Source organism: Sorex araneus, chromosome X, assembly GCF_027595985.1.
Source record: "Sorex araneus isolate mSorAra2 chromosome X, mSorAra2.pri, whole genome shotgun sequence".
In the NCBI taxonomy this organism is placed as follows: domain Eukaryota; kingdom Metazoa; phylum Chordata; class Mammalia; order Eulipotyphla; family Soricidae; genus Sorex; species Sorex araneus.
Window position 1 is genome coordinate 239,559,286 of NC_073313.1, and position 15,042 is coordinate 239,574,327.

The 15,042-nt window shown below is 42.4% G+C and overlaps 1 protein-coding gene and 1 non-coding gene across 4 annotated transcripts in view; one reads left to right on the forward strand and one right to left on the reverse strand.

Annotated features, from left to right (window-relative positions):
• Positions 1-15,042, forward strand: part of ADAM23 (ADAM metallopeptidase domain 23) — a 205,499-nt gene that overhangs the window by 141,422 nt on the left and 49,035 nt on the right. For all 3 annotated transcript variants that reach the window (XM_055120304.1, XM_055120305.1, XM_004601306.3), the window contains exons 10-14: positions 7,290-7,361; positions 9,447-9,610; positions 10,458-10,542; positions 11,525-11,615; positions 13,705-13,753. In XM_055120304.1, the coding sequence (XP_054976279.1) occupies positions 7,290-7,361; positions 9,447-9,610; positions 10,458-10,542; positions 11,525-11,615; positions 13,705-13,753 (461 nt within the window). The remainder of the gene's footprint in view (positions 1-7,289; positions 7,362-9,446; positions 9,611-10,457; positions 10,543-11,524; positions 11,616-13,704; positions 13,754-15,042) is intronic.
• Positions 3,646-3,771, reverse strand: LOC129400248 (small nucleolar RNA ACA64). The gene has a single exon (XR_008627558.1). It is a non-coding gene; the product is annotated as a small nucleolar RNA ACA64 (small nucleolar RNA).

The window sequence follows — 15,042 nt, forward strand, 5'->3', positions numbered from 1 at the left end:
TTTGCCACTTTAAATGTAAATGATCTTTAGTGATCAGATAATGTGGAAGTGAGTTTTATCGTAAATGAATAGCATACATTTTTCCTTGAATGCAAAATTAGATCCCATTCATGCAGGAAATAGAAATATTTCCCTGACATTTGCATTTAGGCTTTCCTCTTTAATTCAGAATAACCTAATATTGGCTTCCTGGAAAATGCAGATAACCTTATTTTGAACAAGCATCGCATGTCAGTGGCTTTCAATTAGAAAAGAAAAATCACTCAATTTTGTAGAAGCCACCTGAGTAACTAGCTAATAGAACTTAATTTGTGAACCAAGTATAGCCGAGATGAGGGTCCAAAAACAGTGCTCTGAGCTGCTGACACTAAATATAAGTGTTAAAAACCTATTCTAATAAAAATGGAGATATTTTAAAGTGCACCAAAGCATATGTTCTACTTCCATTTTTCTCTATATTTGTGGATAAGTCAGTAAGTGCAAATATGGAGTAGCTCAGATATTTTTCAATTTAAACATTTTGAAGGGGGTACACCAAGTTGTGCGTGGGGATTACTTCTGGCTCTGTGCTCTGGGATTATTCCTGACAGGGCTCAGGGGACTTATAGAATGTGGTGGCTTAACCCTGGATCACCCATGTGCCAGGCAAACTCTCTGCCTATTATACAGTCGCTCTCATCTGACACCTTTTTTTTTTTTTTTTTTTAAAGAATTGACTTCCTGGGGCTGGAGTGATAGCACAGCGGGTAGGGTGTTTGCCTTGCATGCGGCTGACCCAAGTTCGATTCCCAGCATCCCATGTAGTCCCCTGAGCACCGCCAGGAGTAATTCCTGAGTGCAAAGCCAGGAGTAAGCCCTGTGCCGGGTGTGACCCAAAAAGAAAATAAAAAAAAAAAAAAAGAATTGACTTCCTAAGTGAAATTGGTCAGAAGGAGAGGAACAAATATAGAATGATCTCACTTACATGGTCTATTAAGAAGTAAAGGAAGGGAAGGGGTGATGTCCAGTCAAACAAGCCTGAGGCTGGCCACAGACCTAATGTTACCACCAGGGGAAGGGAGTGGGCTGAAAGGGTCCAGTGGATGCAGCCAGGCACTTTGATCACTCTGGTAGATCAAAATAAAACCTCAATTCAAGAAAAAAAATGTTAAGTGCTGTCTTTTAGATGTGCCTATTTATGAGTCCTCATTAGTGACCACGCTTTACTAGAAATGCATATAAACCATTTTCTAAGAATTGTTAACAAACTTGTCTCCTACCTCGACCTAAATTAAATAGGCTTTGAATCCCATCATTGCTCGGGAAACATGGTCCTCTGTCCATATGCACATTCATGAAAGGAAGATAGAGAGCCAGCTCCCTCAGCTGTGGGGAGCCGCCTGCTGGCCAGAGAATATTTAGGAATCCAGGGGCTCCGGTGAGTGGAGTCCTATGGGAACAAGTCTTATTCTCAGGTGTCTGGTTTCTCTTTTTGTTGTTGTTTTTGGTTTGGGGGCCACACAATACTCAGGGGTTATTCCTGACTCTGTGCTCAGGAATTACTCCTAGTGGTGCTTGGGAGACCATCTGGGATGCCTGGAATCGAACCCTGGTTTATTGTATGCAAGGCAAGTGCCCTACCTGCTGTATTATCTCTCCCGGCCCCAGGGGTCTGTTCTTATTTGCACTCCCAGTCCCACCAACACAGTGGATTTCTCTTTCCATTCTGAACTACTGTTTTCATCTCATGGCTTCCCTGACATAACAACTTTCCCACCTCTTCTGCCAGTTCTGATTGGTCTCTCACATCCGATGAGTAGAGCTGGCGGGGGACCGGCAGTGCCTAATAGCTTGGTTCAGGGTTATCATTTCTTTCTGACTCTCCCTCTAAGATTTTAGTCTCAAATCTCAAAAATCATCCCATGACTTCAAACCCACCATCCTCTGCCACACCTGGTGAGCAGGGTTGAAGCAGAGTCTCTGAGTCTCCAAGGAGAGTTCAGGAAATGATTTCAACACAAGAGAAAAGAGAGCCCGGGGTCTAAAGGCTAACGGCCACATGGACAGAGAGCCCGGCTGCCCTTTGCATTCAACATTTATTTCTTAGACCAAGGAAAACATTCCACAAAAAGAGGGGAAACGTTCTTCCCTCCATCAGTTCCCTATCTGCTAACCTAACCTGTTGGGGATGCTCAGGACCCTGAACAAAAGAGGACCCCGAAACCTTTACCCTGGACAAACCGGAAAATTCCATTACCAGATTTGCTTGACCTGAGGCAAAGGTGCCCTTGTGACAAAGGAAATAGCCAAACTCAAGAGGTAAAAGTAGCCCAGGGCAGTTAACTAAGAGACGCCATAAAGTCCTAAAGTAGAATACCTTCCTCTACCTTGTGCATTCCTCCTGCCAGATGCTCCTGCCAGATAGACCCTTGCCTTCCCCTCCCCACTATTTCTCAATCTACTCTTGAAGAATGTTGTAAGCCCACCTAATACACCCCGAACCTTTCCTTATTTGGTCTGAGAAGACACTTCCCTGATGATTGACAACTTATGTACCAACCCCCTGCTAAGAAAAGTATAAAGCCAGTGTGGCAGTTAATAAAGTTGCCCTTGATCGGCATGTGTCGTCTTGGGCCCCCTGTTTACTAACCTCGCATGTCCAGGGATTCACACTGTGGGACACATGTCTTCTTTTGGAGATGTGGGGTGGGGAGTTTAGCTTAATGGGTGCTTCTCTGGTAGAAAAAGCTGAGACAAAGCAGTCATAGGACAATTCCCAACCCCCCCCCCCCTTAGTAGATTTCTACCTTAATGCCACATTTTAGATTTCAGGGTCCCACATTCTCCCCAATCTTCCCTTTCCCTTTGTCTGTTTAACCCTCATTCCCAACAATCCTCCATATCTTCAGTCTTCTGGGTTCCACTTGTATAGCTGCTTATGTGGCACCCACACTTGTATAACACCCACACTTCATTATATCAAATAGGCACTGCCCCTTTAACATTTCTTCTGTATTTGGGGGAGGGGTAATCCCAAATAATGGTCAAGGGCCCTGGAAGCCACTCACAGTCCTGCTTGCCCCACTGGGCTGGATGCTCTGATGCTCTGGCCCAGTGGTATGGGAGCAGGGGGACACCAGGCAGCAACACTGGGGTGGAGGCTGGTGCTCAAGGGCCAGTAGTGCTGACCTCTGCAGGGCCTTTGCACGCCCGCATTGGCATGTTCCAGCCTTCCGAAATGCTCTCTCCCAGCTCCTGGACTTTTGACATTTCTGAATTAACACTCAGTTCCTGGCCTCATACGTCTCTTCCCCTAGGGGTTCTTGTATTCGAAATGGCACTGACATCTCTCAGCTATTCAGCTGCAAAATTTAGAGAAACCTCTTTAGTATTCTCTTTGCTCACCTTATATCCCCCGCCCCCCCCACCCTTCACCATCAGCAAGTCTTGATAGTCTATCTTTTGGGGGTGGGAAGATGGAGGATGCCTGGTGGTACCCAGGTGCTCTTCTTCTTTTTTTTTTTCCAATGGAATATGGAATCCTGGGGAAATATTAGGTGCTATTCCCCCCCACCCCCGCGGGCAGAAGGCGGGCCGGTTGAGCGGGGGCGGGGAGCTGGGGGTCGCGCCACTGAGCGGGGTCTGGGTTCCGGGGGTCGCGCCAGGCGCTGTTGGGGCATGGGTTTCACCTCCCCACACCGGAAGTGGGCGGTGAGCTAAAGCCCCCTGTCCTCTGGACGCCAAGTCTCACCCGTGGCCACGGGCTAGGCCGCGGGTGACTTTTCTGCGGGCACCGAGTTCGGTGCTATTCTTTTCTCTGTCCTTGGGGGCTCTAATCCATGCGGTACTCGAGGACCACGCAGTGCCAGGGGTCTAAACCAGACTCCCTCCATGCCAAGCATGCAGTCACACATTGGAGTTGTTTCCTGGGCCTGTCTTAAACCTGCCTGGTCTCTCTGCGGTTGCCCAGCCTTTCTTGTCTTCAACAAGTCTTCTTTCTTTCTCAAGAAAAATTAGTAAAATGAAGTTTTAAGAGAAATTTATTTATTTCTCTCTGAGTCACTCACCTCACAGCAGTCAGAGATTTTAAAAAAAAGTAATCAGTCTTATAAATTATAAATAAGAAGCACTGTAGCATTGCCGTAGCACTGCTATCCTGTTGTTCATCAATTTGCTCGATTGGGCACCAGTAACGTCTGCATTGTGAGACTTGTTGTTACTGTTTTTGGCATACCAATACACCACGGTAGCTTGCCAGGCGTGTGGGCGAGGATACTCTCAGTAGCTTCCCCGGCTCTCTGAGAGGGACAGAGGAATCGAACTTGGGTCAGCCGCGTGCAAGGCAAACGCCCTACTTGCTGTGTTAGTACTCCGGTCCATAAGTAAGAAATAAACAAAAAATTGACCATATTTTGTCCAATTTCTTAAAAAACTTCATTTTATTAATTTTTCAAAAACTTGCACCTCATATTTCCCCTTAATCATTAGACTATATTCAGAAGTCTCTTAAAAGGAAAAATAGAAATTCAGAAGCAAAATAAAATTTCTCTTCATGGGTATGTGTAACGCTACTTTACATGAGATGCCAGTAATGTTTTTTCTTTTTCTTTTTTTTTTTTTGATGAAAATGCCTCTTAGCACCATGCTTTTTAATGCCAAGACTGTTTCAAGTGTGTAATTGAGTTAGTCCCTTCACTATTATTACAACTTTTACCTTTGTCTCGGTCCAACATATTTCTGCCACCTTCAAGACACTTAATGCTGACACCTGCTGCTTTTGTTGTGGTACCAGACATGAAACCAGGGCCTCATACATGCAAGGTACACACGCTTCTTTTGAATCACATACCTGGTCCATTTCTTAAAGATACATTTGAAAATGTTCAACTTGTGGAATTTTCTGGGCAACTAAAGATGCTGAACGATTTTTTTGAAATGCTGAGTTTTTTAAAGTGTGTTAAAATGCCTAAAATGTTTTAGGTCAATAGGATGTTGTATGATCTAGTTGTAGGCATACATTGAAACTTTATTCTGAAAGAAGATAGGGCCAGAGATATAGTACAGGGGTGAAGGCCTTCCATGTGGCTGACCCCAGTTCAATTTCCAACACTGCATATACTATCCTAAGCTAAAGTTAGAAATAGACTCTGAGTATCACTGGGTATGATTCAACTCTCCCACAAAAAATTGAAAGTCTTGTTTTTATTTGGGGGCCACACCTAGCAATGCTCCAGGCTTACTCCTGCCTCTGTGCTCAGGGATCATTCGTGGAGCGGGTGGGGGGCTCATATGCGGTGCTGGGGATCAAACTCGGGTCAGCATGTGCACGGCTTATACTCTGCCTACTGTCCTGTCTCTCCACACCCTGAAAACAGTCTTGGTAAGGTGTGTGTATCGACCCCAGTGTGATGCACACCGCTAGCAACAATAGGTGTGAGTGATAGTACCTGAGTCGGGGTTGCTAGGATAAATCACCGCACACTGTAGCTTATCAACAGAAATCATTTATCCTGCTTCTACAGGTGGGAAAACCCAAGAGCAGGGCTCAAGCATGGATGTATTCTGCCAAAGGTTCTCTCCCTGCTCATAAGTAGCACTTTCTCTGTCCTCGAGGGAGAGATTGTTCTCAGGTTCTCTGAGACCCTCTTTTATAATGTATTAATCCTATTCCTGAGGTCTCCAGCTCATTGTCAAAGCTCTCTCCAAAGGCCCTACATCCCAATGTCATCATTACTGGGCTTAGGATTTCAACATGTACATACCAGGCGTACACAAACATTCAGACCAGTGGTTGTCAATCAGTGGATGTTACTGACGACAATGGCACATCTATTATGAATCATCATAATAGATGTCTGCTTAGTGTTATAAAAATAATGATAGGTATATAATCATGAAGACATTATTTAATAACATGGTGGCAGAGAGAAAGAAGCAATAAAGTGACTATATTATAGTATAAAATTGGGCAGAGAAAAAAAGAGAAATGTCAATGTAGAAATATATTCAATTTTTATTAAAGATATGTTATTCAACGCTTATACTTCAAGAGTTTGAAGATTTATGGTGCGGGACTGGGGAGAGAGTTCAGTGGCTCTGGCACATGAGGAGGAATTCCTGAGTGCATAGCCAGGAGTGAACCCCTGAGCATCGCTGGGTATGGTCCCCAAACCAACAAACGAACAAAAACAATCTGATAATACTTGGGCTAGCAGAGGGCACGATCCCCATTATTAAGACTACTTTTCAGAGATCCTTTCCAAAGACCTGGGCAAAGTACTCCTTTGCTGAGACTCCAGTTGTTCAATAATTATTCTGTTCACTTACTTTTCTTAAAAGTAAAAAAAAAATTATAAACAAACATAAACTACTTGCACAATTACAGTTCTTTAGTGTTCTTTTGTCTTTAATGTTATGATTTTGAGGGGATGAAAGTCTTTGCCTAGAAGACATTCTTCTGAAACAAAATAAGATATATGATAAATGCATTCCATAATCAACTGAAGTAATGCCTAAGAAATTTCTGTGATCTATGTATAATCTTGAGTTTAAAGTGAATAGGGTTGGAGGGCAAGGCAGCTCAGATAGAGAAGGGACCACCAAGTAAAGGGTGCTTGGAGGGCCTGCTTGGGATGGGAGATGCAGGCTGAAAGTAGACTATAGATCAAACATGATGGCCACTCAATACCTATGTTGCAAACCACAACACCCAAAAGGAAAGAGAGACCAAAAGGGAATGCCCTGCCACAGAGGCGGGATGGGGCTGGGGGGTGGGGTGGGGGTGTTGGGAGGGATGCTGGGATCATTGGTCGTGGAGAATGGGCACTGGTGGAGGGATGGGTACTCGATCACTGTATGGCTGAAACGTAAGCACAAAGGTTTGTAAGCCTGTAACTGTACCTCATGATGATTTATTTAAAAGTTAAAAAAAATTAAAAAAATAAAGTGAATGGGATTGTTCATTTGGAACAAAATTTCTTGATTTAAGCCTTTATAGACTGGAAGGACAAACAGAAGGTATATATATAGAATTAGAACTGAATTTAAAACTTCCTATTTTGAATTTAAAGCTTCTCATACAGATTTCTCTTGACTCCCTCTATTACTCAGAATATAGTTCTATCTTATGTAGAATTTTGCTAACTAACAGAAATGAAGCAAGAACATCATCCTATCAACATGACATGAGACAAAATTTTAAATATGTAGTATCCAGTTCTACTAAGACTTTGAGATTTTTATTTCTCCAGAATTTTGAAATTTACCATGAGATAATGACTTATCAGTGACTGGCATATCTTTCCACCTAGTACAAGAAGTATCGCTCGTCTCATGCACACACCAACAATTTCGCAAAGTCTGTGGTCAACCTTGTGGATTCTGTAAGTGTTCCCTTTCTTTTCTGCACCTAGTTTTCAAGAATAGAATAGTTTATAGTTATGTATACCCACTTGTTGCTTTCATTTTTCTTGAGCAAGAGTGAAAAAGCGTCTCCTTCTTTTATCTCCACTGCTAAAGGAATTTTGTAAGAATTGGCTTTCAAATTATCATATTTAATATAAATAGCCATGTTATCAGCGTTTTGTAGGAAATGATTGAATTATTCCTGGAATTCCAAGGCTGTATTAGCATGGCTTCTAAGTGATATTGAAACCTCGTTGTCAAATCAGAGTTTATGAAAGACAAAAAATATCCCTGGAGAAAACTCATTACCAAAAGGAGCAAAAGTTACTTTTCACAGTTAAGACTTTATAAATAATAACTAGCTATGCTCATTGTTGTTAACATATGACATAACTAATAATTGTATTAAATATATGAGCTGGAATTGTCTGAAATTACACTAAGAGGTTGAGATAGAACTTATTTGGAGAATACAGGTTAAATAGACAAATCTTAAATCTTCAAACTTATGTTGCTAGTGAAGTGGAATGCTTCAGGCTTTATTTTTTGCTAGTCAATTAAGGCTTTCTTATATAATTTGAAATATTAAAAATCTATATCTTCATACAAAGACTTCTAACCAAAACTCTTTTGTGTTAATATTTTCCCTGTCATTTTGTAAGTCATAGAGAGCAATATAGTGATTTTCTTCCTTTGGACTCTAAGGAATTTCACATCTATAAATATTATTTTTAGGCTCAAGAAGCATTTCTGTTTCACTAGTTTCAAATTAAATACATAGAATACTTAGCATTCTAATGTACCGTACCATTTTGTCAGCTATAAATATTTTATTTGATGCCTATTGCATATTCCCACTTAACTAAAAAAACTTTGTGCAAATTGCTAAGTGTCTAATTTTCCCCCTACCACACCAAATTATTTTCTTTTCTAACTTTCAAGCATCCCCAAAGTCCCTGTCATGCTAATACTTCCCAGATATAATGCTTGGTGGGCATAGAAGAGCCAAAACATACTATGCGTGTGAGCGTGAGCAGAGTATGTGAGACAGTTAGGATTAAAATTCTGAAAATCAGTAGTTTCTTAATTTTCCCGAATTTTATGTCTTGCTGGTTTTCTCTGAAACACTGGACATCAAGATGGAAAAGGAAATATTCAACATACCCATCTTCATGCCAGCTATCTCACCAGGATTGAAAAGAAGCACATCTTTGCAGTGTGCAACGTTTTATTCTGGCTTATCATCTCCAATGTGGACCATCTGTTTTCAAACCCCAACAAGATATTATTTCTTTCTGTCTTGCAAAACCATTAGCGCTTCAGGTTGATTTAGGCATGGTGATATTTTCTTTTTTCAGTGTGTTCAGAGATGATTCATTATTTTTCTTAATTAGCTCGAAAACAGGACAGAATGACGGCATTCATTAAGTTATTTGTGTGCATTAGCGCTTAGACCTCGAGTAGGCAAAGAGCAGGAAGATGGGATTGAACAGTTGCCCGTGCTGCCACCGTGTGGTGAAGGAGAGATTTGTCACCTACATCAGTCCCTCTCTGGGTCTCCAATTTGGGACTGATTCTCTCTACACATCATTTGAGTTTTCTTAGGACAAAGCCTCCAAGAGCAAGCCAGCCATACAGCGAGTACCTGCCCAAAATGCAGGAACCGCTGGAGTCGTCTTGGACCCACTCAGAGTCCACAGCGTAGGGCCCGCCCACATACTCTGAGGCTTTTACAAGGGAGATGCATCCAGGACCCAGTTTTGGATTTTGGTCCCCACTTTAGAATCTTGACATCCCTCCTACCTGTCCTCAGGTGTAATGCCAGGCCACTGTGCGTGCTAGCCTGGGAATGAAATCACCCAGCAGGCCTGTTGCTAAGGCCAGGTCGCGGTGTGGGATTGTCCCAGGTGAAGAGAAAGGAAACGCGGAGTTTTGGCGCTGAGCTAATTATGACCCTCGCTCACCTCTCACCACCCCTCCCTTCCTAACACTGACTGACCCGCTGATCGAGCCTGTTTGAACCACTGTCTTCCTCCTGCCCCTGTCCTGTTCTGTGCCCCCAGATCTACAAGGAGCAGCTCAATACCAGGGTGGTCCTGGTAGCGGTGGAGACCTGGACGGAGAAGGACCACATCGACATCACCACCAACCCCATGCAGATGCTCCACGAGTTCTCCAAGTACCGGCAGCGCATCAAGCAGCACGCGGACGCTGTGCATCTCATCTCGTAGGTTCCGGGCCCAGCTCGCTGTGGGGTTTCGTCGGCGCACTTGAAGAATGTTTTAATTGAGGTCAAGTTGGTGAATGAGGAAATACTAGTGTCTTGTGTATTCCAATAAATGAGTTTCAATGTTATATACATATATATATGTATATATATATACATATATATATAATATGTACTGGTGCCACTACCAACCCATGCAAGATAAGGAATGTTCCCCTCAACGACCCTCCATATTATTTTATTTTTTGGTAACTTGTGGTGCCAGGGAGGGCTATAGTCAGTAAGTTGGGGTTACTCAAGGACCTTATAAGAAACTAGAATTTTCTGAGATGAACTAGTGACTAAAATGGAGATTTTTTTTTATGAAGGAAAAGAGGTGCTATGCTTTAATTTCATAAAAAATATATTGTTCCTTGTTCATGTGGATGCTGTTTCTAAACTGTTCTCTGAGACAATATCCTGAATTTCATCAAATTCCTCCTGGCTTTTCTCTCAGAGACCTCTACTCTGTCTTTCACTGCCTTTGCTTGGGAATTTATAGCAGCCAGCCTTGTGTAATTGGTAGATGCTCTCTGGGAAAAAGAAATAAAGAGCCAAAGGCTGTGTAACTTGATGTCCTTGATTCCTGGGCCATGATGCTCAGACTTTGCTCCGCTAAGACTCAGATAACACGATTTCAAGCTGTTTGTGATACCCCTTAGGTCAAATACTTTGCTTCAAATTTTTTATTTCTTTGACCACGGTGATGTGGGGGCTGGGATGCTCTGAACAGGAGCGCAGACATGCTTTATCAGGCTTATGGGATGGTCCCTGCTTCACTTTCCTAACAGCGTTTCTGTTTCTAAAGGCGTGTGACGTTCCACTATAAGAGAAGCAGTCTGAGTTACTTCGGAGGTATCTGTTCTCGCACGCGGGGAGTTGGTGTGAATGAGGTACGTATTGTCAGTTCACTTAAGGGAGACCTTTCTCTTGGCATCTGCCCCCTCCCCTCCCTGTGTCCCAATTTATTTCTTTCTCAAACTTGTTTAGAATAATAATAACATCAAGATAGAGAGTGTGAGAGTTTCTATGCGTAAATAGAATTTCAAGTGATCATTGGTGTTAAAAGGAGTTTTCTTCCATTTTTGCTTTCATAAAGTTTATTTTAGACAGCAAAATTCTATAGAATTTTCTACATTTGTTGGGAAGATGCATGCCCAACTTTGTCCTGGAGAACTTTTTTTTTAAATCACCATTCATAAGTTTTGTATGTTATCCTCCCCTCATAACTTTTTAAAATCATAATGCTCAGAAGAGGATTGCCCTTTTTAGGCTTAACTCATTTAAATCAGTTTATAATTCTGTTTCATCAGTATCTTTGTTTTCTCCTTACGTAAAATTTTCATCTTTATACCTTTACCTAGTTAGCTGTAAAATTTACTGGAGCAAACATTTGTTTAACCTCATTGTTTGGATTTGGTACCTTAGTTTTTCAAAAGGAAATTCTTCATCACAATGAGCAAATAGTATCCAAAAAACTAAACCAACTTATCTAAATTCTTGGTCAACATTCACACCAGAGAATGTTATAGCAGGGTTTTACCAGGGTTACCGCAACCGCCATCCTTCAGGGGAGATGATGAGTCGGTAGCCAGTGGAATTTACTCTTGGTTTGGCGTAAGTTCAATAGGGGCACGGATAATATTTCATGTTTCCATGTGACAGCGCCAAGTCCTAAGAGAGCCACAAAGTAAGAGTGGCTTTCTGCTTCCTGGGCCCCTGTTGCAAGGAAGAAGTACTAAAGGATAGACATCTTGTGTTGCTGTGAGCCTCTGCAGAAGGAGCTGAGGTGGTATGTGGCGATGAATAAGAATAATAACTAGCTTTGTGCATTCTCTCAAATGTTTCCCACACTTGTTCAACTCTGAAAACCAGTATGGTGTTCCAATGGCAGTGGCACAAGTGCTGTCGCAGAGCCTGGCTCAAAACCTTGGAATCCAGTGGGAACCCTCTAGCAGAAAGTTAAGTATGTACCCTGACCTTCTCATATGCATGCACCTGTCGGTCTGTATGATGCATGTTCTCATTCCTCCATCTTTAGAGCATGAATGTAGAATATCTGCATCTTCCCAGAGGATGATAAAACCTCAATTAAAAAAAAGTTTTTAAAAGGAAGGGGATTTCTAATCTGTGTGGGGTATAGAAATGCCTCTTTCAAAATGTATAAAATCATACTCACTTCTTAGAGTGTGATCAACTCTTTTGTAGAATGTTGGGGTATGGACACAAGAGGCCAGGTGAGCATCCCTTATAAACTTGATGCTTTTACACTTGGATTGGAGTCAGCTAGGTCTAAATTCAAAAAGGTGTTCTTAAGCTATGAGTTTGCCTGCCTGTCTACTTGTAAACTTACCTACTAGTTTCTCCAGAAAAGTGAAAGAAGTCTGAACTGGGGGCAGGGAGGGTGGAAATGGGTAGTACTCCACTTCACGGGCACATAGGTCCAAGCGGGGTACAATGGGGGGGGGGGCTGGGGGTTCCATCCGCTGGGCAGATAGGGCTAGTGACCTCATGGTGTTATTCTGCACGTCGATCAGGTGGATGGGAAGTCTGGGCCGAGGTCCAGGTAGCAGAGTGACTCCAGCTCACTTGCTTTAGAGTGTTCGTGACAAATTGTACTTCCTTTAAGGTCAGGATAAACTCCAACCTTTATTAATATTCCTCTTTATGCCAGTACAAGAGTAAAATACAGTGATTCCTAATGCAGTTTTCATAGGACACAGCGGTGGGGCTCAGGACTCAAGTCAGGATACCTGTAGACAGGTAGACGGAGGGGTTCGCTCAGATGTTTGTCTTAACTAGGAATTACAAGTGCCAAGGCCACGAGCTGCTCTCCTCTGTGAAGAACACCAGATATTAGGAGAAAGGCCTCCCAACCCACCTGGACCTTTTCCACAGAGACAGAAAGAAAGAGAAATACCTACCTTAACGTTAACCCATAAAGATTTTTTAACATCTTTGGCTACTGTCAGATAATTGTCATGAATGCAAAACTATGGAAACTTGGAACAGAAGAAATATCCAGGGGCTGCCTGATTCCCTTTATGGCCATATTAAGCTTCAGTTCATGGGCTTATTAAGGCTGATGGCATTTGACCAATATGTCTAACAGTTTTATTAATGTCTTGCTCAGAAGTTTCACTTTCCCAAGAAAACACAGTGCACGTTAAGGGTGGTTTTAGGGCTTTCATCAGCTACCACAGATGCTCTATAATCATAAAGGAGTAGGACCAGGTGTCTGACCTTATGTGAAACCCTGCAGCTGACCAGATGCCAATGTGAGACCAGCTGAAAGAGTCACGGAGTTGGAGAATGGACTCCAGTGAGAAACAGGGGTTATTTCCACCATGGGCAGAGTTCCTGCCTTGCCAAAACTCCTTATTCCTCTACGGATTGTTTCAGCATGTAGTTTATCCGGTCTGGACTTTGAATTAAAAAAAAAACATTTGAAAGTCTTCCTTTTAAAAAATTCTCTTTATGATAGAAAAGCGAATAAGGGGCAATGAAAAAAATACCCCATCACATTTTCAGTCCATCTGAGTCCCATGCTGCGCTTACAATGGAATGCTTTACAATGGAATACTCTCTATTTTAGATGTCTCCTTTTGGCTGAATCCCTTAGCACAGTGTCCTTAGGTCTCTGGCCCAGCCCCTGGCCCTCCTCTTTTCTGGGGTCCAAATATGCTCTGTCTGCGGAACGCCAGCAGGCTGGGGTCATTTTCCTCCACGCTGCAGAATTCTGCGATTCGAAGGAAGCGCGAGGAGCGCCCTCTAGTGGGAGCCTTATATCACCTGAAGCGACCCACCGACCCAGAAAATTTCTCATGTTCTTTTTATTCTAGTTTCTGATTTTTAAAGGTTACTCCCAAACAAAAACAAACAAACAAACAAAACTGGGAAAAAAGGAATTGATTTTGCTTAGCGAGATTTCATATTCTGTATTAATTGACATGGAATTGGGAATGGGCTATTTCAGGAGCTGCCATGCAAATGAAAGATGTAACTTTTGTTTCTTCCCATCTTCTCCTGTTGCTTTTGTTCTTCGGCTGGACCAGAATGTGACTGCACGGAGTCATGGGGTGGCTGCATCATGGAGGAGACAGGGTAACTTGCTCATCAGAACCCTCACTCTCTACCCTTTGAGAACCAACTCGCACATTCGCTCAGGCACTGGTTGTTTATGCGAAGCTCTTAGTAGAGATTTAATAATGAATGACCTGATCTTTTAACAATGAAAGAACCGAATCACTTTATTTTTTAATTTTTTATTTAATGTTGGTGAAAAGAGTCACCGATAGTAACCATTATTAACTCTTGAAGCGCATTATTAAGTGCTTCTAAGTATAGTAGAGGCATTAATGTTTTAGTGCACTTAGAATAAAAGCTAGTTGTCTACCTGAAGCCGTCGGTGAAAATCAATCGAGTCATCAATTTGTAGTTGAAGGAACCCGTAAATAGATGTAGTTACTGTAAAAAAAATTATGTTGTGCTGTTTATATAATCAACGCAATTTTTAATATTCTTACTAAGTCAGATGCACTGACTTAGTTTTATTTAGGTAGTCTTCCACTGACAGACATTTGGACCATTTCCTCATTGTTCTCCTCTCTTTTTCTGGATGCCATGAGGCTGAACTGGGTACCTCAGAGCTGTGTTAGTCTTCGGGACAAAGCCTGGGAACATTGCCCTGTTCCTGAGACAGTGCCTAGGACAGAAGGAGGGAGAATTTCCTCACCCACCATCTCTCTCTCTTTTTTTTTTTTTTTTTTTTTTGCTTTTCGCGTCACACCCAGCGATGCACAGGGCTTACTCCTGGCTCTACACTCAGGAATCACTCCTGGCGGTGCTCAGGGGACCATATGGGATGCTGGGAATTGAACCCGGGCCGGCCGCGTGCAAGGCAAACGCCCTACTCGCTGTGCTATCGCTCCGGCCCCCCACCATCTCTCTTTCTTCCTTTATCCCTGCCACACAACTGCTCAGCTCACAGCTCTTCACTGTAGCTTATCCAGAGTCTCACAGAATCTCTTCTTAACTCTGCCACCAAGTGCTCTAGAACCCAGGCCCAGAACTAGAGTTTAAATTAGGAACTTGTTCATGGTCTCTCTTAATGGCTGTACCCTCATTTAGTAGCAGTATGGTTTAAACAAACTTATTTTGAGAACTCCCTAGGGAGGTAAGAGCATTTATCATATGTCTTCCCAACTTTCAGTTCCTTCCTTTCTTTCTTTCTTTCTTTCTTTCTTTCTTTCTTTCTTTCTTTCTTTCTTTCTTTCTTTCTTTCTTTCTTTCTTTCTTTCTTTTTCTTTCTTTCCTGTTTTTTGCATTTGGTTCATTCTTTTGTTTTGTTTTGGGGGTATTTTTGTGTTTTGGGTCACCACTGGTGATACTTA